We start from the raw sequence: 22,925 nt of genomic DNA, 5'->3' as shown, positions 1-22,925 counted from the left end.
ACATGGCCCAGGAATCTGCCAAGGTTCCAAACCAAGGGACTGTGGGCACAGCAAACAGAGGTCCCTCAGTGAACACCCAAGCCCACTAGAGCTAGGTCAGGGTCCTCACAACAGCCCACGCAAATCTGAATGCCTCTACTGAAACAGCCCAACGTGACACAGCTCCTTCTGTGAGAAACAATGTTGTTCAGAAACAACAGATGTGTTCAAAACCTGAACTGTGTGAGCCCAGCCAACAGAGCATGGGTACTAAGACCCATGACATCTGCCAAGAGAGACAGGACCTGGAGCAGGAACAGAGCCTACAGGAGAAATATGACCCCCACAGAAGGGAACCATGACCCAAAGAGGAGAACTGTGACTCCGCACAGACATGACCCCATAGAGGACTATGATCCTATGAGGAGAATGACCTCCCAATGAACAGAGGTCTTGGAAGAGAAGAAACAGACTTAGCTCAGGGGAGAGGAGTGGGTAAGTGGAAAAGCCAGAAATCATCATGAAATAATAATGTCCATACTGGGACCCGATAAAGGGCTTTGGGGCCTAAGAGATTGACTGGCTCTTCATTTCTGTTTCCTTCCAATGTTTCCCAGCTTCCCTGCAGCCATGTGCGGGCATGTGACTAAATTCTAACCAAAGGCATATGAGCAGAAGAGGTTATGTGCCAGGTCCCAGCCAGGCCCACACAACTTCCCAAGCATCACCATCCATTCTCGTTTCTCTTCCATGGTTTGATGCAGACAAGCAGACCCAATCCATGGGTCAACAATAAGGAGCCACAATGTAGCAAGGGCCCGGACCCCTCAATCACTGTGTGGAGGAGGGAAGCCTGCCAATGCGGAACAACTGTTCTGGACTTTCAATGAGTGAGAAATAAACTTCTGTTGTGTTCAAGTCATTACCCAGTTCTGGATTTTTTTGTTATTGTTGTTATAGCAGCTAGTGTTAGCTTATACGGGTCCTTGGTGGAAAGTGTATACACATTCACCTTTCAACTATGGTTCATTGGATCAGATCTGAAAACTCCTCTAGGGCAGTAACTGCACCTTAGTTAGACTGGTTTTCTACAGAGTCCCACCACAATTTCTTGCACCCAAAAGTCCTCAAAAAAAAAATTACCAACTTAAAATAAAGGCAAGAAATCCCCAAGCAAAGCTAAAGGACCATGCATGCACAATAGTTAAAAACTTGAGTTCTGGAATCACATACACTTAGGTTCAAATCTCGTCTCCATCACTTACTAGCTGGGTGATTTCAGGCAAGTTCCCTCTGTGCTTCAGATTCCTCACTGGTCACATGGGAATATTAATATTTCCTAATTCATTGGGTTGTTGTGGGGGATTAAATGAGAGAATGCACATAAAGCACTTTGGAAGCAGTCAATTCTAATCAGCTATTATTCTAATTATAACAGAAAGCATCCACTGTAATATGCAGCTGAGATATGGAGGTCGGGGAAGAAGGCAGATGCATGTGGAGGAAGAATATGGGGGCTCAGCCTTCCCAAGCCCAGCCTGCACCACACTGAATGTTTCCAAAGTCCTCGTAATTCAAGATAATTCTAAGAAACACAGCACACGTCACTTACCCTGTTAGCACCACCACAAAGTCCATCACATTCCAACCATTCCTCAAGTAAGAGCCTTTATGGAAGGCAAACCCAAGGGCGATGATTTTAATTCCAGCCTCGAAACAAAAAATTCCAATGAAGTATGGTTCTGTGTCATCCTGGAAGGGAGAGAGGGGAAGGTCAGTGTCTCTAGCTGGGCAGAGATTGGTGCAAACAGGTAACCAGCTGACTCAGATATCTGTACCGCTTTCCCCTCACCTCTCCTGACCTTCTAGTGCTCACTTATCCCCACTGCATCCTGCCTGGAGTTACTGTGTCCAAAGGTTTTTGAAAGAAAAACAGAAGTGTGGAGAAGACACCTCCTTAGTTCTTTTTGGCCAGTTTTACACACTACTGGGCCAAATAGAATTGTATGGATGTGAGCTACATGTGACCATTTAAATTTACATGAATTTAAATGAAATGAAGCAAAAGATTCTGTGCTGCAGTCACACTAGCCACATTTCCAGTGGCTACCATATTGGACAGTGCAGATGTAGGACATTTCTCACTCTGCAAAAAGTTCTATGAGAAAGCTCTGGTTTAGAATGATTATTTGTCACATTCAACATTCAGGATTTTGTGGTGAGACCCTGTGCACTGACCTCACCCTCAAATCTGACACTCGTGATGGTCGTAAGCTGGTATGTACCAGCATAGCTATTTAGGTTGCAAAAATAATGGAATTAATACTTCTGCACTGGCTGGTAAATGGCCAGTGTCCCAGTCCCCAGCTCCCTGCCAGACCTCCTGCCAGATCTGGCTTCTAGCTGATAGTCTATGGTACTTGAAATTAAGCTGTAAGCTGTGCTCCATCTACATGGATGTCTCCCCATCTCTTATGACAACATTTCTCCAACTTTGATCATTTTCCTTCTGCTCTTATGATTTTTTTCCCATACCAGCCTGCCACTGAGAGCATGATTTGCTTACTATTCTTCCAGTGGATTCCTTTTACTTAGCTTGGTCTTAAGCAAAAACAAACCAATGAAAAGTCTTGAAATCATAGTTTTTCTAGACTAGTTCTATATTTTTAGAACGTACATTATAATACCCAGCTATGAAAATGTAAAAGCCTTGAGACCATCCATACTCTGTGGATGAGGAATGAGTGGATTCTGCCATCTCGCTCTCCCTACACTTGAGTTACCGCAGCTGGCTTTGAAAGGGTGTTGGAGACAGGGGAGGGCTCCTTCTCGGCACTGTCGGAATGCCAGGGGACGAACCAGGGAGCTGAGAGATGACGAGGGGCATCAGGAGGGATCCAGGGCTAGATGACAATTCCACAGAGTTTCACCAAATGATCAAGGATTTTGAATGCCCTCCAGAGCTGATATTCATATTTAGGAAACATGGGGACTGGAAGATAGTGCTAAGTGACATCCTAAGCAGGCAACCAGGCAAAAGTCAGAATGTGGGACATTCCTGAGGGCAACTGGACTGGTTCCTGTAGAGTCAACGGCAGGACAATACTGCTTTAGATTAAACGTCTTCAGCAACATAAAGTCTCGACCATGTTTGGAACTTGGTTCAAACAAACCAACTGTGAAAGGGAATCTCTGAAACAATCACAGAAATCTGACTACTGACTGGGTCTTCAATAATTCCAGGGACTCACTGTTGTGTTGGGTGTGAACAGGTCCCTGTGGTGATATAAGAAAACACCTCTATTTTTAGCAATGTAGACTTCAGTATATGGCAGTGAATTAACATACTATCTGAGATTTGCCTTAAAATACTTTGCCTAAGAAAGACAAACCAACCCTACTTCCATAAAAAATAAATAAATAATTAATTAAATTAAAAAAAAAAAAGACAAACCAAGGAAATGAAAAAGGACAGAAAATATGAAATAAGGCAAAATCTTGACAGTTATTGAATCTGGATGATGCACTCATAACGAGTTCACTGTCCTGTTCTCTGTGTATTGGTGTAGGGTCAACATTTTTCATAAGAATTTAATTTTGTTTTGAACATGAGTTTTTGTGGACAATGGGACTGCTCCCACCCATCCCCCTCCATGAGGTCTGCTGGTGGGGCCAAGAGTGAAGGACAGGCAGTGACGGCATCTCTCTCCCCAGATTATTGGTGTTTGTGAAATTTAGTCTCCCCAGGTAGGGAGCCCACGATTTGGTTCCTGGTGCTGAGACTGAGAGCTCACTCTGCCCTCAGCTCCCACCCCCAACACTGATTTGCCGCCAAAGCGAAGAAGAGACCTGCCCCCCCCACCACCACTGCCAAGAGACATCACTCACCAGTCGTTCAGACATTGGGGTCTTGTCATCATCAGGTAGGTGTTGCTCCAGGGCGAGGACAATGCAGTTTGCTATGATGGTGGCTAAAATCATATATTCAAAGGGAGTATCACAGAATTAAGGAAAATCTTCCCAACTTTGTTTCGGTTCAAAGCAAAATTGAGGAAAAAGTACAGAGGCTTCCTACATGCCCTCTGCCCCTACATATGCATGGGCTTCCACGTTATCAACATAACAAACCATGATCGCCCAGAGTCTACAGCTTACATTACGGTCCACACTCTTGGTCTTATATATTCCATGAGTCTGAGCAAATGTATAATGACACGTATCCACCATTGCAGTCTCATACAGACTAGTACCACTGCACTAAAAACCTGGCAGAAGACTTTGTAAGGAAAATGTGAATATTCTCCTTCCATCTCACCTCCAACATTCATTGAATAAATATTAATTCAGCACCCAGTGTGTGCCAGGTCCTGTTCTGGGTACTGGGGACACAGCTGAGAGTAATATAGACAAAAATCTCTGCCCCTGTGGAGAAGTGAGTGAGGCACCACATTACACTGTACATTAGAAGGTGGTGAATGCTACAGGGGGAAAAAGCAGGGAAGGAGGTCGGTGATTGTAATTTAAAATACAGCAATCAGATTTGATATCAGAAGCATGAGCAACAAAAGAAAAAAATAGATCAATTGGACTTTGCCAAATATAAAACTCTGTGCATCAAAGGGCACTGTCAAGAAAGTGAAAAAAACACCACCAACAGAATGGGAGAAAACATTTGCAAATCATATATCTAACAAGGGTCTAGTATCAGAATATATAAAGAACACTTACAACTCAACAACAAAAAGATAACCCAATTAAATAAAAGGCAAAGGGCCTGAAGAGACATTTCTTCAAAGAAGATATTCAAATAGCCAATAAGCACATGAAAAGATGCTCAACATCCTTAACCATTAAGAAAATGCAAATCAAAACCACAACGGGATACCACTTCACATCCAGTAGCGTGACTAGAATGAAAAAAAAAAAAAAACCCAGAAAACAGTAAGTGTTGGTGAGAATATGAGAAATTGGAACCACTGTACACTGCTAGTGGAAATGTAAAATGGTGTAGCCACTGTGGAAAATATTCTGATGATTCTTCGAAGAGTTAACCACGTGACCCAGCAATCCCACTCCTAGGTATATACCAAAAGAACTGGAAAACTGTACACAGAGGCATGTTCATAGAAGCAATATTCACAATAGCCAAAAGGTAGAAACAGCCCAAAGGTCCATCAAGGAATGAACAGTTAAATAAAATGTGATATAGCCTTAGAATGGAATATTATTCAGCCATAAAAACGAAGTGCCGATACCTGCTACAAAGTAAATGAAGCTTGAAAACACTATGCTAAGTCAAAGAAGCCAGACACAAAAGACCTCATATTGTATGAATGCCATTTACATGAAATGTCCAGAACAGGAAAATCTACAGTCAGAAAGCAGATTGGTGGTTGCCAAGGGCTGGGAGAGGGGGAAATGGTGAGTGGCCGCTTAATGTTTTGGAACTAAAGGTGACAACTGAACAACGTGATGATTGTACTAAAGGCCATGGAATTACTCACTTAAAATGGTTAGTATTGTTATGTGAATTTCACTTCAATACAAAAAATATAATACGGTGGTCGGGGCCAGCCTCTGAAAAGCAGGCCTTTCAAGATCAGAGGGAGGGAAGGGGCTACTGCATGTGACGATTTCCAGATGCACATTCCTCTCTCTCCAGGAACAAACTTCCCCCTGCATCTGGGGAGCTCTCCTCCAGGTTGAGATAGTCCTACCAGATAGTCCTACCAGAGGGTCTGCCCTTGGGGAGGGTCTGTCCTGCACACTTCATATTAGGGCCTGATCTGCTGGTCAGTTGGTGAACGAGAATCCCTGTCCCCTCACCAGACCTGCAGAACCACCCTCAGGTCAACAAAGCTGGCCATCTCTGAGAAGGAGGTTTAAGTGTGGAGAAATGGATGCAGGAAGGAGAAGGAAGGCCCCAGGGTACTGGTTACCCTGGAACAAGGTTTCCCAGCTTCGGCACTACTGACATTTGGAGCAGACCATTCTCTGTAGTGGGGCTGTCCTGTGCACTGTAGGACGAGCAGATTCCCTGGTCTCTACCCACTAGATGCCATTAGCACCCTCCTCTCCGGTTATGACAATCAAAACTGATGACAACCAAAAGTGATCTCCGGATATTCCCAAGTGTCCCCCGAAAACACTAATATCCACTGTTTAACAGAACCATCAAACAGCCTGTCTTGAACTTGCCCAGGTTAAACTATCGCCCTCCATCCAGCTTTCTCTCTTGGAAACTTAACTGGCCTTGGTCTTCCGTTTGGCCCCACAGTTACGTTTGGTATTTTGGAAACTCCATAAAGCCACGGGCTAAAAGTGGAGTTGGAGTGTATACCCACTTTCCAAGTGTGAAAACAAAGTCTGGAATAGACCACCTGGGAGTAAGAATCTAAGTAAACCAGGCAAACCAGATCTTTGTCACCAGCTTCAATACAGCCTCTGCCTCCAGCTGAAAGCTTAGCTCCACGCACACTTTGAAAAGCAAATCCAAGACTCAGGGCAATTCGGGGAGCCAACAAAAGCCATTCCTGCTGACGATCGTCTCTGATTGGCTTCCTGCCTCCAAGCTGACAGTCATTAGGAGCACAGAGAACAAAGCGGGGCTGTGTTGCACAAATACTCCATTCTGCCTCACCCTGCAGCCCAGAAAATAAGAGACAATATTTGTACACAGAGAAGCAATGCCAAGCCCTTCCCTAGCCTCCCCTCGCCGAGGCTTCTGAAGCCATGATTTGAATCTGATGATTTTGTTTCCCTTTCCTGCCAACTAGCTCGCCATTTGCTTCTGCACAAAGCCACCACCTCACTCTTCGGGCCCCCTGGCCTCCTGCCCCTAAATGGCAGCGATATGACTTCCTTTGCATCAGCTTTGAGCTGAGGTTCCAGGAAGAGTCCCAGAAGGCCAGCAGCAAGCAGCACTTTTATGGGCTGCATTATCAGGGTTTCAATTGCCTGCTGGCACCTGGATTTCAGACCAGGAGCTCTCCGGGTACGACAACAAAGCCTTAGTCAGCACGTGGGCCAACAAAAAGAGGCTGCCCACCCCCATCTTATTTCTTTTTCTTACTTTTTGTTAGCCAGGGACACACTGGCTGTCCAATGTCATCCCTCTTTCCCTCCACATACCCACAGACGCAGCCAATGTCCACAGGGACACCCCAAGTGGGAATCTGCAACAGTGACCTTACACCCTTGTGTGTGTAAGGTCACACACACTTAAATGTGTGGTCCAAGAACCAACTGCATAGGCAACATTCATTAGAAAAGCAGAGGGTCAGGCCCCACGCTGACCTGCTGAGTCAGAATATGCATTTTAGCAAGATCTCCAGGGGATCTGTGTGCACACTGAAGTTTGGGAGGTGCTGCCTTAAATCTATTTCAGGGGGAGGAGGAGCCCAGGTAATTGTGGCTTTGAGTCATCCAGAAAAAAGTGGGGGCTCACCTTTCTCCTTCACATTCTGACCCCCAGGAGAATTCAGGTGGCCTTGATCAGTCTTCTGCCTCCACTCAAGGGGGCTGAAAAGAAACCCAGGATCTTGGTGGAATAAAAGCCGTGTTGAAATGAGAAAAGAAACAGAGAAGGAAATTCATGCTTACTGCATGTGGAAGGATTTACAGCCTTTCCACAGCTCCCATCTCACTCAGAATAAAAAGTCAAAGTGCTCCCAGCAGCCAGCGAGGCCCTGCCCTCATCTCTCCCAGTCTCCCCCTTGTTCACTCAGCTGGAGCCACAGTGGCCTCCTCCAGGTCCCTCAAACACACGAGGCACATTCTTCCACCAGGGCCTTTGCACCTGCTAGTCTCTCTCCCAGAACACTCTTTTCCCCAGAGACCTGCATTGTTCCCTTCCTCACTTCCTTTAGGTCTTTACTCAAAAGTCACATCCTCAGTGAGGACTTCACCACCCTTTTCCTACTTAATTTTTTCCCTTGGCCCCAAACATGTTATACTTTTCTTCTTTATCTTGTTCACTGTTTCTCTTGCCTAACAGACAATCAGCTCTAGACAAGTAGGGATTTCTGTCTACTTTGTTCACTGCCTTGTTCTCGGCACCTAAGAGGCCATCAGTTATACAGCAGGTGCTCAGTAAACACCTGTGGAAGGGTTGGTGGGTCCTTCTTTCTGCATCTCTCCCCTCACTTCACCACGTGCCAAGTCTCCATGGGTATGTTACAGACACGATCAGCTCCTTGAAACATGCAATGATGCAGCTGGAACACAGAAACAAAGATGGGGTACCAAGTTCTTGGCAAGGAGGAGATCCTCTCTGCAAGTAGAAGTCAAAGGTAGTCCAGGCAGGGGGAAGTGAGGCTTTCTCAGCCCAACCCTGAGTCGTGCTTGATCCTCCCAATTTAGAAAGCCTTGGTTCTAACTCACAGCTGCGGTGAGCAATGCCTCTGATAGCTGAGCCGAGCCTTCCTGCTCCCCGACTGGTTTGGGGAGAAAGCACCTGTGTCAGCGGGATCCAGAATAATCAGCCAGCCGAAGAGGCCAAGTGGAGGGGGGGTGTTGAAAGGAGAGAAGCATCCCTGGTGGGAGGAAAAGCTGGCTCCTGAAATGGCTGGTGGAAGTCAGGCTAGCAAACAGCCCTGCAGGCAAGTGAAGATACACAAAGCTTCCCCCACAATTAGATTGATCAAGACCCAGAGGCCACAGCAAGGGGCTATGTGTGACACTGGAAACAACCAAGGGATTCTTTGCAGGGAAGAAGGGCTACATCTGTGAACAGGAGCTGCTCTTGGGATCCAGAACATCAAGGAAAATCAATTTGTAAAGTGGGCATGGTTGATGGCTCCAGCCCCTTAGCAAGACTTTGCAGAACGGCCAAGTAATTCATCCTTCTCTTTGTGGTGTTCTTCCTCCCCCTACCATTCCCATCTCACTTCCAACCTCCTGTGGTTGGTGTGAAAAATCAAATCAGGTTTGTTAACGCATCAAGGTCTTGTCTCTACTATAGGGGCTGCCTGATGTGTATGTTCTAAGGAAACAGATACATCAGTGAGTCAACAAAGCAGTTGAGCTTGTGGGGAGAAGCCAAGCAGGCCTTATTCTCATGCTAGTTCCATGCTCATCACAATTACCAGGGAAAGAGTAGGGGGTACCAGGGCCCTGGATGTATGGGTGTAGGATATATTCCTTGCTCCATGAAACAGATGCCACAATTTAACTTAGCAATATGATCAACTATTATGGGGCGATTAGCAGACACAACAGCCACAATTACAGCTGCTGTTTACTGAGCGCTCTGTTGGGCAGACACCGTGCTAAGAACTTTACATTCATTGCTTCAGTTCATTCCTTGCAACAATTCTACAAGGTAGGTTCTATTGCAGGCCCCATTTCCCAGATAAGGAAATCAAGGCTCAGAGAGGTTTAACAAACTGCTCAAGGTCATGCATGTGCTACTGGAAGAGCCAGGCCTCACCCTAAGATCCATGCCTTTAAGCTGGTGGTCCCCCCAGACCACCCAACAGTTTACCCTTACTTATTAGAAGGTGGCTGGGTTTGCCTTTATTTAAAAATTGGAGCTGGGGTACACCTGGGATGTTAACCAAATGGATGAGGCCAAATGGATTAGTTCTCACCTGAGTCCCAACCAAATGCCACAGTTTAATGTAGTAATTATCAACCATCGCATGCTAGTCCACACCTTCATAAGCCCACCCCAATGGGGTCATATTAATGAATATTTCAACTTCTAATAATCCAAAGACTCTCTCTCGAGTTCTCAGACATGGGCTTCGAACTCTCCAACTCACAGGACTAAAATAAAATCAAGCCTAGAAAAGAGCTCTCCACCAGCGGGTCAGCTTGAGACCCTAGTGGTGATGTTTTCAGTACCACGGCCAGCAGCGAGAGGCACAAGTTTAATCACACATCCACCCAGACATGGTAGGCCTGGAGCAGGGCAGGGAAACTCAGCGTCAAGTATTAACACTGAGACATCTGTAAAGACCTACATTTAACACACACAGTAGAGGCACCAAAAAAGGGGAAAAAAAGATTCATTATGTCAGCAGGAAAATCAAATGAAGAGAAAATTAAAATCTCAACACTAAATAGGTTTGATGTGTTGTTAGTTTTTTAATACCACCCAAGGATTTCTAATACTTTAGTTCTGAAAAGGGTAGCCTACCCAGGGCAGCTAAGTCATGCTTCTGCTCAGAAAACTGGAAATATCTGCATGAGAAATCATAAAGCAGGGTAGTTGGAAAGGTTTGGGGATCAGACAGTAATGGTGTTGGGCAAAGGAGTTTCCTTCTCTGAGGCTCAGCTTCCTTCTTCACATTACATATAAATGTGAAAAGTAGCACCTATCTCTTCAGGCAGGTAGGTGGATATACACAATAAGACACTTAGAACCAGGCCTGGTCTATAGCATGTACTCAGTAAATGTGAGAGTTTTATTATTGTTTACACTGGTTCCTGTGATGTTCAGAAAACTTTATATGCTTATGAAAGCAGAACATGGGGTTCATTTCATTGTAATCATGCAATCAATGTTTATTATTTTTATTACAATTGCTGCTACTAGTATTATTAATTTTTCCTATTTCTTTTTCTAACCATGTAAGGCTCAGTCCCTTCTCTTCACTGGAAAGCATCAACACCTACTCTCATCATGGCTGATGAGAACGTCTCTAAAATCTGAAGTGTTTCCAGGAACAAAACACAATTAATGTGTGTGGCCCACTCCCCGAACATCAGGCTTAAAATAAGTGTTTCAAAAATATCCATCAGATATTTCATATAAATGGGATCCTACAATATGTGACCTCTTATGTTGAGCTTCTTTCCCTTAGAATAGTGTTTTTGAGGTTCATCCACATTGTGGCATGTATCCATATGCCATTCCTTTTTATGGCTGAATAATATTCCATTGTATGGATATATTACAACTTGTTTATCCATTCACCTACTTTGGGGCTGTTTCAATCTTTTGTTTATCTAGAATAGGTGAATCCATAGAGACAGAATGATGATTGGTGCTTACCAGAAGCTGGAGGAAGGTGAGAAATGCTTAGTGGGTATAGAGTTTCCTTTTGGGGTAATGAAGGTGTTTTGGAACTAGACAGAGATGGGGGTGGGGGATGCACAACACTGTGAATGCACTAAATCACACCAGATGTTTGCTTTATTTATTTTTTATTTAAGTAGAGTTGATTTACTGACCTGTTCACTTAATTTTTTTAATTTTTTGTTGTTGTTGTTGGAGGGGAGTAACTAAGTTTATTTATTTATTTAAATGGAGGTACTAGAGATTGAATCCAGGACCTTGTGCACACTAAGCATGCACTCTACCACTGAGCTATATCCTCCCCCTTGAACTGTTCATTCTTAAATGGGTAATTATGCTATGTGAACCTCACCTCAATTTTTAAAAAAATCCCTATTGGTTATTCTTCTCATTCCCTCTCCCCCAACCTGGATTCTCAGAGTCCCCTTCAGATGCTTTCACTCACTGACTTTTCCAGCTGACTTTTCCCCTTAGCCCTCAAATTCCATTTAAAAACTAAATGGCTTCAAAATTTCTGCTAAATTAAGCTTTGTGTCTTTAAAAACATGGTTTCACTTATAATAGGAATACATGCTTACTGTATTTTTTCTAGTTTTAAAATTTCGTAACATATCATTCAAAAAGTGAAAGGTCCTTACACCACCTCCACTTCCCAGAGGTAATCAATGCTAGTGGCCCACTGTTTCTCTCTCATATTTCCCCCTATACACATTCTTTGTACTGCTACTCTCTCTCCTGGTTTTTTCCTAGGTATGAGACAGCTTATCCCTCACCTCCTTCAAATTGTACTGAAACACTGTCTTCTTTGTAAAGGCTTCCCTGGCTACAAGATCTAAAGTCCCAACCTGTCAACAACACCATCTCTCTCTCTCTCCTGTTTGTTTTTGGCTTGTTTGTTATTTCTTAGCAACTTTTTGCATCAAACAAATGACGCCTTTTATTTATCTATCTTATTTGTGGTGGTCTCCCTCACTGAATGTCAACCCCATGAAGGTAAGGATTTGTCTGACTTGTTCTTGATTGTGTGTCGAGCAACTAAAGCAGGACCTAACCCACAGTAGGTGCTCAATAAATACTGTTAAATGAATGAAAACAAGCATACAAGATCGCATTTTCCCTTTATGAAACTGGGATTGTGAGACATAATTTTCTGCAATTTGCTGTGCCCCTCACCACACTGGACACATTTTCCATATCAGCACAATGGCCTTCCCTCTTTTAAAAGGCTGTGCAGTATTATTGGGAATGGATGCATCATCATTTATTTAATATTCCCCGAAATGCTTCCAGTTTGTCTTTATTACAAGCAAAGCTGTGATGAATAATCTGACCATACATCCTTGTGCCTTGGTGAGGATTTTTCCCTGTGAGATAAATTCCAAGATGTGGAATTGCTGGCTTTGAGGAGGGGTTACATGTCTGACATTCTCAAAGATACTGCCAAATCCAACCTGGAGATTCACAGGGCTATCTTTTGCAGTTTTTAAAAAGTGAGGTGAATGTGTGTGTGTATTCATTCTGAAATTAAATCCCTGATTGAAATGCATAAATTGCTCTGTACCAAAAAGTTTAAAAGTGGAAGAATTAATGTGACTTATGGGAAAACACACACACACACACACACACACACAGCAAAACGAAGTTCCCTTGATGAAAAAAAGAAAGGAAAAAAACTATCAAAACAAGTTTTGAGCAGGAGGTAGTGGTCGATTTTAAACTCTTGGGGTCTGAGGCTCCCAGTAAGGATTGAAGACTTCTCTTTGTTTCTCTTTTTTCAGGACAGGAAAGTTCCTGGAGACATCGGAGTGATGTGAAGTCTCTCTCTCCTGATCCAATTCACAACCACATTCCCTGGTATGTTCACTCCACTGAGGGGAAGTCCTCCTGTCTTCTTGTATGTTACCCCTGTGCAGTGGTCATTTCCTCAGCACCTTCTCTGTACATTCCATCTACCTCTTGGCTTAAGATCAAACCTGGAAATTCCCTGAAGACCAACCACTCCAAGGTCCAGGGGGCCACTGGCAGCTTCAAATTAGTTCCTCCAAACAAAAGGAAAATCCAGCTCAGGGAGATGTCGGCCATAATAGACCCAAGGAAACCCAGGGAGGCCAAGGAGAAGAGTCCCAAGAAAGCAAGAGAGACAAAGAAGGACCCTCCCAATCCAGATGAGGTGAGAAAGGTATGCAAGAAGCTAGATGAGGTGAAGAAGACCCCCTCAAAACCAGGTGCAGCCAAGGAGAAGGCCCCCAAGAAGGGCAGCAAGGCCAAGAAATTCCCGCTCCCAAACCAAACAAGGCCACAGAGGTCCCTCCTGGTGCTACTGGGTTCAGCAGGAAACCCAAGGTCAAAGCTTCAGCAGCCAAGATGCTGATGCCCATAGGAAAACAAAAGCTAGGAGTAAGACTGTGGTAGAGCCTGTTACTTACCATGTACAATCTGTGGAGAGGCCATTGTCCGTGCTGGTCCCTTCTGTCCCTGATACGTAGAGGACATCCTTACCTCCTCATCAATGTCAACTCCTGGCCACTCCATGCACACCCAGGAGTGACACCAGCCACCTCCAAAATGTCCCTTTCGAGCATCCTTCTCTTTAACCACCACCCTCCTCCTCTCAGCTAATTAGCTCCCTAAACGCAAACCAACATCCAGCCTAGGAAGCCCTGCCACCCGCTGACCCCACCGTTTCTCAGCATTCTCTCTTGCCTTCATCTCCTTCCTTGTCAACCTTATGTAGGCTGGTTATCTATTACTCCCTTGCCTTTCTTTCCCTCCTGGAAAAAGCCCATCCCTAGATAAACCCAACAGTTGCTTTCCAGGTGCCTGTACAGAGTAACATTCCTGAACAAGATCAACAATCTGGGCTGATGACATGAAATTCATGATCCTAAACCTCAAATGGCCATTTAAGAATTATAGCATCTTATACACGCACCCCAATGTTCACAGCAGCACTAATGACAATAGCCAAGACATGGAAAAAACCTAAATGTCCATCAACAGAGGACTGGATAAAGAAGTTGTGGTATATTTATACAATGGAATACTACTCAGCCATAAAAAAACAATAAAATAATGACATTTGCAGCAACAGGGATAGTCCTGGAGATCGTCATTCTAAGTGAAGTAAGCCAAAAAGAGAAAGAAAAATACCATATGATACCACTCATATGTGGAATATTAAAAAGAAAATAAGAAAAAAGAAGAAAAATGAATGTATCTAAAACACAGAAACAGAATTATAGCATCCCAGACGGAAGGAGATACCAGCGCCTATTGGTACACTGTTGGGAATAAATCAATTTAGAGACATAAATATTCTTCCATCATTAGAAACCCCACCTTTGACTTCAAATCTCCCTCCAGCCATCAACCCGTTTCTTCACTCCCATTAATAAAGGAGTTGACTACACATGTTGCCTCCACGTCCTCACCCCAGATTCTTCTACCCTCTCCTGGCTGGCTTCTAGCCCCAGTGCTTAACTAAAACACTTCTAGTGAGAATCGCCAAATACCTCCAGGCTGTCCAATCCCAGGACCACTCTTCTGTGCTCACATTATTTGGCCATGTCCTCCTTTTGTGTTTTCCTACTAACCTTGTCACCACTTTGTCTCCTCTTCTCACTCCCCCTTTTCTACTGAATCTCTGAATGTTGGTCTTCCCTGGGGCTCCATTCTAGGCAATCTTCCATTCTCTACCTAGATCCATTTTCTAGGGAGTCCCATGCATTTTGATGTGTTATGTTATCAATGGCTGCCCTTTCCTCCCAAATATCTCCTCATTGCTCTGCTCGGCGTCCTGAGAGAGGCAGGGCTGACTCTGCTGAACTGCATTACCTGGCCTCCCTCATCTCTTGCCTTCTGGGTGGGTGTGGCCAAAGGGAAACACCAGCAAGAGACTGGAGGAAAAGAGGGGGAGTCGGGGTGTTTCTCCATCCCATTCCCTCCCTGCTGCAGAGTGAGGCTCTGGCGATGGTTGTATCCTTTTGCACCTTTTCAGAGACTTCTCAAAGAGTATCTCAGAGTGCTTCATAGGAGCATCTGTATTAGCTTCCTGGGACTGCTGGAATGAATTACTGCAAACCTGTGGCTTAAAACAACCAAAATTGATTCCCTAACAGTTATACAGGCCAGGAACCCACCATTAACGTAGCGGCAAGACCAAGCTCCCTCCCCAGACTCCAGGGCAGGATTCGTTCTCGCCTCTTCTAGCTTCTGGTGGTGCTAGGCATTTCCTAGCTTGTGGCTGCACCACTCCAATCTCTGCCTCCGTCTTCACATGACTTCCTGGGTCTTCTCCCCTCCCCATGTCTTCTAAGAACACTTGTCACAGAATGTGATCACCATCACAGCCTCAGCATCTATCCCAGTGCCAAGCCCATAGCAGGCCCTGATACATGTCTATTACATGAGCAAGTAAATTTGCATCTATTTCATGTCTCTTGACATCTCAGCAGCAGTCCTTTCTGCATCTTCCACCTTCTCTTCCAACTTTCCCAGCTGTTGCTTTGGCAACCCAAGTTAAACAAATCTCTCCAGAAAGCCCCCAAGCCCCTGCTGAAACCTCCCTCACTTGCTTCCCATGTACTTCCTCAAATATTTGGGTCTGTCTGGTCTTCTCCTGTGTGGGCCCTGCCATCTGAGAATTCTCCTTGAGGCTTTATCATTAAAAAAAATAAACCAATATATTCTATGCCTCCAAAAGAAGCTTTTACTTTTGCAAACTCTATTGATTTAATCCTAGAGGCTGCTGGCAGTGGTCCCAGGAGCTTAATCAATATGACAACACCCAGAGCAGCCAGAACATCAAGGAGGCTCGGCCAAGATCTCCTGCTTGGGTCTTCACTGATCTGGACTGAATCTCTCCCAATGATGAAGAAAGATTTACAGTTGGGGACAGGATATTTGCAACTGCTCCAGGATCCTGCTTAGGTGAGCAAAAGGAAATCTCTTCAAGCACAAGGCACTTTAGAGCTATTTGTTAATTTGCTACTAGGGCTGATTCCCAGGGGGTGCTAAGCCAGCAAGAAACCAAAGATAACAGAGGAACATTGCAGGTTCTAGAACCTGAGTGTAAGCCCCCTGGTGGGGTGAGCAGGAGTAGAACAGGCAAAGGGGGTGGGGCGAGAAGCTGAGGAGGGCAAGAGTGAAAACTAAATGAGTGAAAATAGGGATTCCTTCACCCCTCAGCAGACACTACATGATCAGGGAAGGAGAGAAAAAAGGTCATAGAAAGAAGGAGGTTGAGAGTGACTGAATCAACACTTAAGAGTTTTTAAAACCATTCCTCTTCTCAAAGGAAAAGTCAAACAGTTCTTTCCCAAATTTTTTTCAAGATTGAAAACCAGAGAGAGGAGGTAGAGCCCCTCTCTACAGGAATAAAGCAGAGGGAAGTAGTCTTTGTTAGCTGCAGGTTTAAGTACATGTGAGTATACACACCCCTCATGAGAACACTGGGCTTATTAACCCCAGGGCACAGATGATGAGGTACTCCATTCTGGACAGTCTACATTCTGCTGCAGTAACAAAAACAACAAAAAAACCCGGATCTCAGCGGCTAACAATACCACAGGTCTCTTTCCTTGCTCATGCTCTCTTTTCTTGTCCACTGAATGTGGGATGAGGACTCTGCTCTATGCCATCCTCCAGCACCTAGTCTGAGGGAAGCTCCATCTCTGTGCATGCATGATGGTGGAGGCAGGAAAAAGGAAACAAAGTGAATCATATACTGGCTCTTAAAGCTTCTAGCCAAAAGTGACACGTGTCACTTCCCCTCACATTCCATTGGCTAAAGCAGGTCACATGAGTATGCCTATCTTCAAGGAGGTGGGAAAAGACACTCTACTGTGTGACCAGAGAAGAACCAAAAAAATATTAGCTGAACAAGGTGAAGAATTTCCACTCAGGAAGATTAAATGATTTGCCCAAAGTCAAACAGCATCAAAGGTGGCAGCAGTCGGATCAGAATTCCACATGCTATGGGCCATGTTCTTTAAGCTCTACTACCTTGCACGTGACAAGAGTTGGGAATAAAATTTAGATTACAATGAGTATAAACAGCAATGGGGGGAGGGTACAGCTCAGTGGTAGAGCATACGCTTAGCATGCACGACATCCTGGGTTCAATCCCCAGTACCTCCATTAAGAAAGAAAGAAATAAACCTAATTACCCCTCCAAAATTTTTTTAAATTTTAAAAATTTTAATAGAAATGGAGGCAGTGGGGAGAAGGAACAAGGGAAAATAATGCATTGAGTTAGGGAGAGATGGAAGGAGCCGGAAAGTTAACACCAGAGCATAAGTAAAGAGGTCTCATCTTTAGAAATCCAAACACATCCCAAACATTAGGAAAGGGGTTACGAGTCTCATGCTTTTTTCAGAGAGATCAACAGCAACCAAGAACAGTGTAGGGGTTTATATGAAGCCACATAAGGAAGTGCGGGCACAACCGTAAAGAGAACATTTCAGTTTCTTGCCTGTTCCCTGAAAGCTGCCATCTTGGCTCAGGAGGAAGGTCCAACAAACATTAATTTGTGCAACTGCAACCTCAGGAAGCTGGGGCCAGCTCTTGCCAGAACTCTCATCAGCTGCATTGTCCCTCCCTGGATGTTTTCCTGCACAGGTTCTGGGAAATCTGGACTGGAGTTGGACAGTGTTCCAGAACGGATGGTGCTGGCTTGGCCCTTCGGAGTACTCCTCCCCAACCCCTACCCAAGCCAGACCAGAAGTGTGAAAGATCCTGGCTCTACTATACACCCAGCCTGTGGGCAGGAATTCCAAATAGATGGGGAGGCCAGATTAGCATTAGAGCAAGGTTTCTGGAAAGCACTCACCATCACTGGCAACGCATCATAGCCATTTCACCTATTATGTGCTACCTGAGTGCCTTCTGTACATTGATTCATTGAGCCCTCATCGCCTATCTATCCAGAGAGCTTACTGGTCGACCTTCAAGTTATACCCAGAACTGGTGGTTGCCAGGAACTGGGGGGAGAGGCAGAATGAGTGTAAAGTTTCCTTTCAGAGTGATGAAGTGCTGTAAAACTGAAAGAGGTGATGGCTGCACAACATTGTGAATGTACTGCAGGCCACTGAATTGTACACCTCAAAATAGTAAGTTTTATATTATATGTATTTTACAATAAGAAAATTTTTAAATGGTTGCCAGAATCCAACCACTCATTATCTGCACAGCCAATACCCTGATCCTGACCCCACTTGCCTGAACTAATACTGTCACTTCCTCCCCCATCCCCAGTTTCTGCCCTTCTCCCAACAATCTGCTTCCCACAACAGGGGCCAGAGGAGCCTGTAAACATGAGTCAGGTCATGTCTGTCCTCTGCTCAGAACCCTCCATGGCTCCTACCTTACTTACAGCAAAAGCTAAAATCCTCCCTTTAGTACACAAAGTCTGGCACGACCTACCCTGACATCTCCCTGCCCCCACCTCCTCCGACTCTCCCCTTTTCTTACTCCCTTCAGCCACACCAACTGCCTTGCTACTCTTTCAACATGCCAAGCATGGCCTTACCTCGGGGCCTTTGTACCTGCTGTTCCCTCTCCCCCCAGACCTCCTCATGGCTTCCTCCTCACTTCTTTCAAGTCTTGAATCAAATTGCACTGCCTCAGTGAGGCCTTATCTAATGTAGAAACTGGCCTCCCCACCCCTTTTCCTTGCTGTTTTCCCCACACTGCCCTTATAATCCTCTAAAGTATTATGCAACTTACTTATTATTTTGTTTGTTGTTTATCCTATGTCTCTCCCAATGAGGATATAGGCCCAGGTAGACCAAGACGTTTGTCTGCTTCCTGTGTCTCACACAATGCCTTGCCCACTGAATACACTCAGAATTCACAAAATGAATATACAGCTCTATGAGGCAAAGACTATTTTCCGTCCAATTTACAGAGGAGTAAAACTGAGACTCATCAGCAGGCTTGCAGCTAGTAGTGGTTGAGCAGTCACCAAATTCAGTCCGAAGTTCACAGCCCAGGTTCTCAACCACAATGATTGACTTTTATCACTAAACATGTGGCATGGAGAACCGAGCACCTACTATGTCAGGTGGTGTTCTAAGTGCTGGTGAGATGACAGAGCACAAAACAGGCACAGCTCAACTCCCACAAAGGTGACATAGTGCCTGGCTCAGCCCTTTCCTGCCTCAGCTCTCACCTGCTTTCACGTTTGGCTCCAACAGCCGCCACTGGACCACAGGGTTCCAGATACTCTAAGGAACAGACTGGCCATGCAATCTGCACCACCTCCCTCTAGTGCTTCTGTGTAGCTTTCATGACGATTTGTCCTCATATGACATCACATGATGTCTTATGACACTCTAGGATGATGATTGGTGAACCCCGCCATCTTCACTATCAACCATGAACACCATGAGCTCAGAGGCCTCATGACAAGTTTTCTTTTCATCCCATGTTTGCTGATCTATGGATGAATGGAGCACCAAGAGTCACCTCCTTCAAGAAGTAGCCTCTGATTTTTCCTCCCCAAACAAACCCTCCTTGGGAACCTAATGAAGCACCTCCCTGGAGCCGTTTTATAAGTGTTTGTGTTATTATCGGCTTTTTCCCCTGTTCATTTTCCTGGAAGTAGACAGTTCTGGCCAGAACACCACCTGAACCCCTACAACATAACACATCATTGTACATTGTGATAACTGCTATGAGAAATGACACTGGGGGAGACCTAATTTAGACTAGGGGATGGTGGCGACTGTCAGGACAAGGTCTCTGAGGCTGTACCATTTAACTGAAGACCTAAAGGATTTAGAAGGATTCCTGAAGTGAAGGGTTGGGGGAAGGTACCAGAATTTCACAGTGGCTTTATTCATAACGGACAAAACAAAAATAAACCCAAACGCTCACCGATAGGATAAGCAAACTGAAGTATTTCCATACGATGGAATAGCACTCAGCAATAAAAATGAATGGAGCTGTGGTGCTCACTCATTCAACACACATTTATTGGTCACCTCTACGAACAGCAAAAATAAAGAAATAAAGCAGAGGAGTGGGTGGGAGGCTCTGGGTGTGCAATTTAAAACTGGGCAGATGCTGAGAAGGTACCTTTGAGTAAAGACCCGGAGGAGGTGAAGGAGAAGCCATGAGGTTGCCTGGTGGAAAGAGAATCCAGGCAGAAGGAAGAGCCAGTGCAAAGACCCTGAGGTAGGAGCGTCCCTGGTGTGTTTGAGAAAGAATAAAGAAGCCAGGAGCAGGTAAGTGAGAGGGAACTGTAGGGAACAGAGCTCAGAGATGCTCAGGGGTTTTCCTGAGGCAGAGAAAATCAGCAATGGACAAGGAGAATGATGGCTTTTTAGAGGTCAGGAATGGAGGAGGAAAGAGAGGCCTGAGCTCGGAGTTCCTGCCACCCTGTCCCTGCACATCTTACCAGCCCAACAAGCCCAGTATTAGGAAAGTGTACACATTCCAGTCACCAGATATGCTTTCCTAAAAGATCAGAACAAAGGAGAGGAAGAAATGCTGGCCTGGTGAAAAAGGAAGTGAAGCCTATAAAGAGAGGAACACAGAAAAGAAATTGCTGATATATACTAATACATCCTCCATCGGGTCTTGGCAAACTACGGCCCGCAGTGTGTTTCTGTAAATAAAGTCTTATTGGAAAACAGCCATAGCCATTTGTTTATGTATTGTCCATGGGTGCTTTGCTACACCAGCAGAGCTGAATGGCCCTGACAGAGACATATAGCCCACAAAGCTTCAGCTTTTTACTATTTTGCCCTTTGCAGAAAAAAATCTGCTGCTCCCTGTACTGTAACAATAACACAGAACTACATATTAATACATTAAGTAGTTACAATGTATATTTATATATTAATATGTAAGTCTGTAATATAAAATGATACAATTACATTTATAACCAACACCTATATTGAACGCTTATGTGCTGAGCACTGGACTAAGCTTCTTTGCCTACATTACTGCATTAAATCTGTTCAACTGCTCACTGAACTAGGGCATTATCATGTATTCTGGTAGTAATTTCTGTACAGTAAATTCCACAAATTTCACAGGTACAACTTGATGAATTTTGATAGATGTACACACCCTACAAAACCACTGCCACAGTCAAGATACCTAACATTTCCATCACTCCCTAAGAGGTGCAAATTTCAAACTCCCAATTTATCCCTTCCTATTGTTAATTAAGAGCACAGACTCTGGAGCCAGACAGCCTGGGTTCAAATCCCACCTCTGTTGGAGTATGAGACTTCAAACTACTGAACCTCCCTCTGGACTCTTCTCTTTTGTTACATGGGATGATGACAATGGCGCTCACCCCTTAAGGTGTTGAGAGAATGAAATTAACTCATGCATGTAAGGTGCTGGCCACATTGTCCAGAACTCTTGTTACCATGACTGTCTTTACTGACAGATGAGGAAACTGAAGCACAGGGAGGGAAAGTCACTTGCCCATGTCAACCAGTGGTCCAGCCGAGATCTGAACCTGTACAGCCATTACTTCCAGAAGCAGGATCTGGCAAAGTTGGGAAGAGGGTGATGAAAATCTGGAACCATGACAAGTGGACCCAACACACCGCCCTGGGAGACTTGCATCTGTCCACCTCTCTCCTCATTGTTGTCACGGACCTCGGACTGGTTGGAGAGGGGAGGGGACAGGGCTGCTTGGCTGCCAGAGGCAATGAGGGGCTGCCCTTCCGCATTCCGAGGAGGGGAGGAGAGGCCAGTGAAGCCTGAATGCAGGAAGTCAAGACAGTGCTGGCCTTATCATCACGCAGCCTTGGAGGAGTTCAAAGAAGTGGGCGAGGCTGGGAAGGGACAGGCCATTGTTATAGCCACTGAACTGACCTTGGAGGAGGCTGGGGATGGGGACCCACTGCTTACGCAGCTGGACCAGATTCGGGAGGGGTGGGCTCGAGCCATTGTTAGCACGTCTGGGCTACAATTTCACTTGTGCACCTACTTCTGGCTGCCAAGACAGGCTCCAAAGAGAGGGAAGAGCAGATGTGGTGTTGGGGAGTCGCTTCCTGCCCATAGGACCTAAGTCCACCTCCCTGGGCTCAGCCTGAGGTTTTACCTCCAGCAAGATGGTCACTTTCTCTGGGCAGGAAGCTGGTCTCTCTGACCCCATTCAGGCACCTTCCTCCACCACAGCCTTGGATTAAGCCAAGGGCCTTGCCAGGGGCACAGATTGCAGCTGTCTAAGCAAAGCTTGAGCTAGAACCGAACATCCTTCAGGGACACCAAAAGATTTCCCCTAAAAGGGAAAGAACTCTCAGAGCAGCAAAAGAGCGAGGGAGGTTCTAACAGTAATCACCACCACTAACAACAACAATAATAATCACAGAAAAGTAGATTTGTTTTTGCCACTGGGAACCCAATTTCTCCTTGTGTCCACCAAACCTCCTCTTCCTGGAAGCACACCTGGACTGAACATCCAGGTGTGCCCTGCAGTTAGGTGAGTCATAGGTACTGACTATCTCTGTTACCCAAAACCCACTCTTCCTCCTTCTCTACCCTGCTATGCTGACCTGTGTGGAGGCTGACCTGTGTGGACAGCATCACTGACATCCTTACCCTCTGGCTTTGGACACCAGGGGGCCCTGGCAGGAGATGGAAGGAGGGCATGAAGTTAGGGCATTTATTCTGCTGGCTTCCTTGGGTTACAACTCCTGCTGGGCAGCTGTTTCTCTCTCTCTCTCTCTCTGACCCTTCTTCCCTCCTTCTCTGTTTTGGTAACTGCCCACCCACATCTCTTAATTCAATTTTGATGTGTGTCTTCTGTTTCCTACTGAAACCCTTTCTGGTACACCATGGGATAAAATTTTGGTCAACTAGAATGCTGGCAGAAGTGAGGCTCACTATGTCTAGATGTGGCCCACCAAAACCTCCTGTGTGAGGCTTCCTACTCGCCTTCCTGGCTAGAAGCAAA

The 22,925-nt window shown here is 45.1% G+C and overlaps 1 protein-coding gene across 1 annotated transcript in view; it reads right to left on the bottom strand.

Annotated features, from left to right (window-relative positions):
• CACNA1A (calcium voltage-gated channel subunit alpha1 A) overlaps positions 1–22,925 on the bottom strand; it is a 268,920-nt gene that overhangs the window by 162,383 nt on the left and 83,612 nt on the right. The window contains exons 4-5 of the mRNA XM_032465487.1: positions 3,868–3,973; positions 1,592–1,731 (exon numbers count right to left, since the gene is read on the bottom strand). Coding sequence (XP_032321378.1) covers positions 1,592–1,731; positions 3,868–3,973 — 246 coding nt within the window. The remainder of the gene's footprint in view (positions 1–1,591; positions 1,732–3,867; positions 3,974–22,925) is intronic.

This window comes from Camelus ferus, chromosome 22 (genome assembly GCF_009834535.1).
Source record: "Camelus ferus isolate YT-003-E chromosome 22, BCGSAC_Cfer_1.0, whole genome shotgun sequence".
In the NCBI taxonomy this organism is placed as follows: Eukaryota; Metazoa; Chordata; class Mammalia; order Artiodactyla; family Camelidae; genus Camelus; species Camelus ferus.
This window is presented reverse-complemented; position numbering and strand designations above follow the sequence as displayed.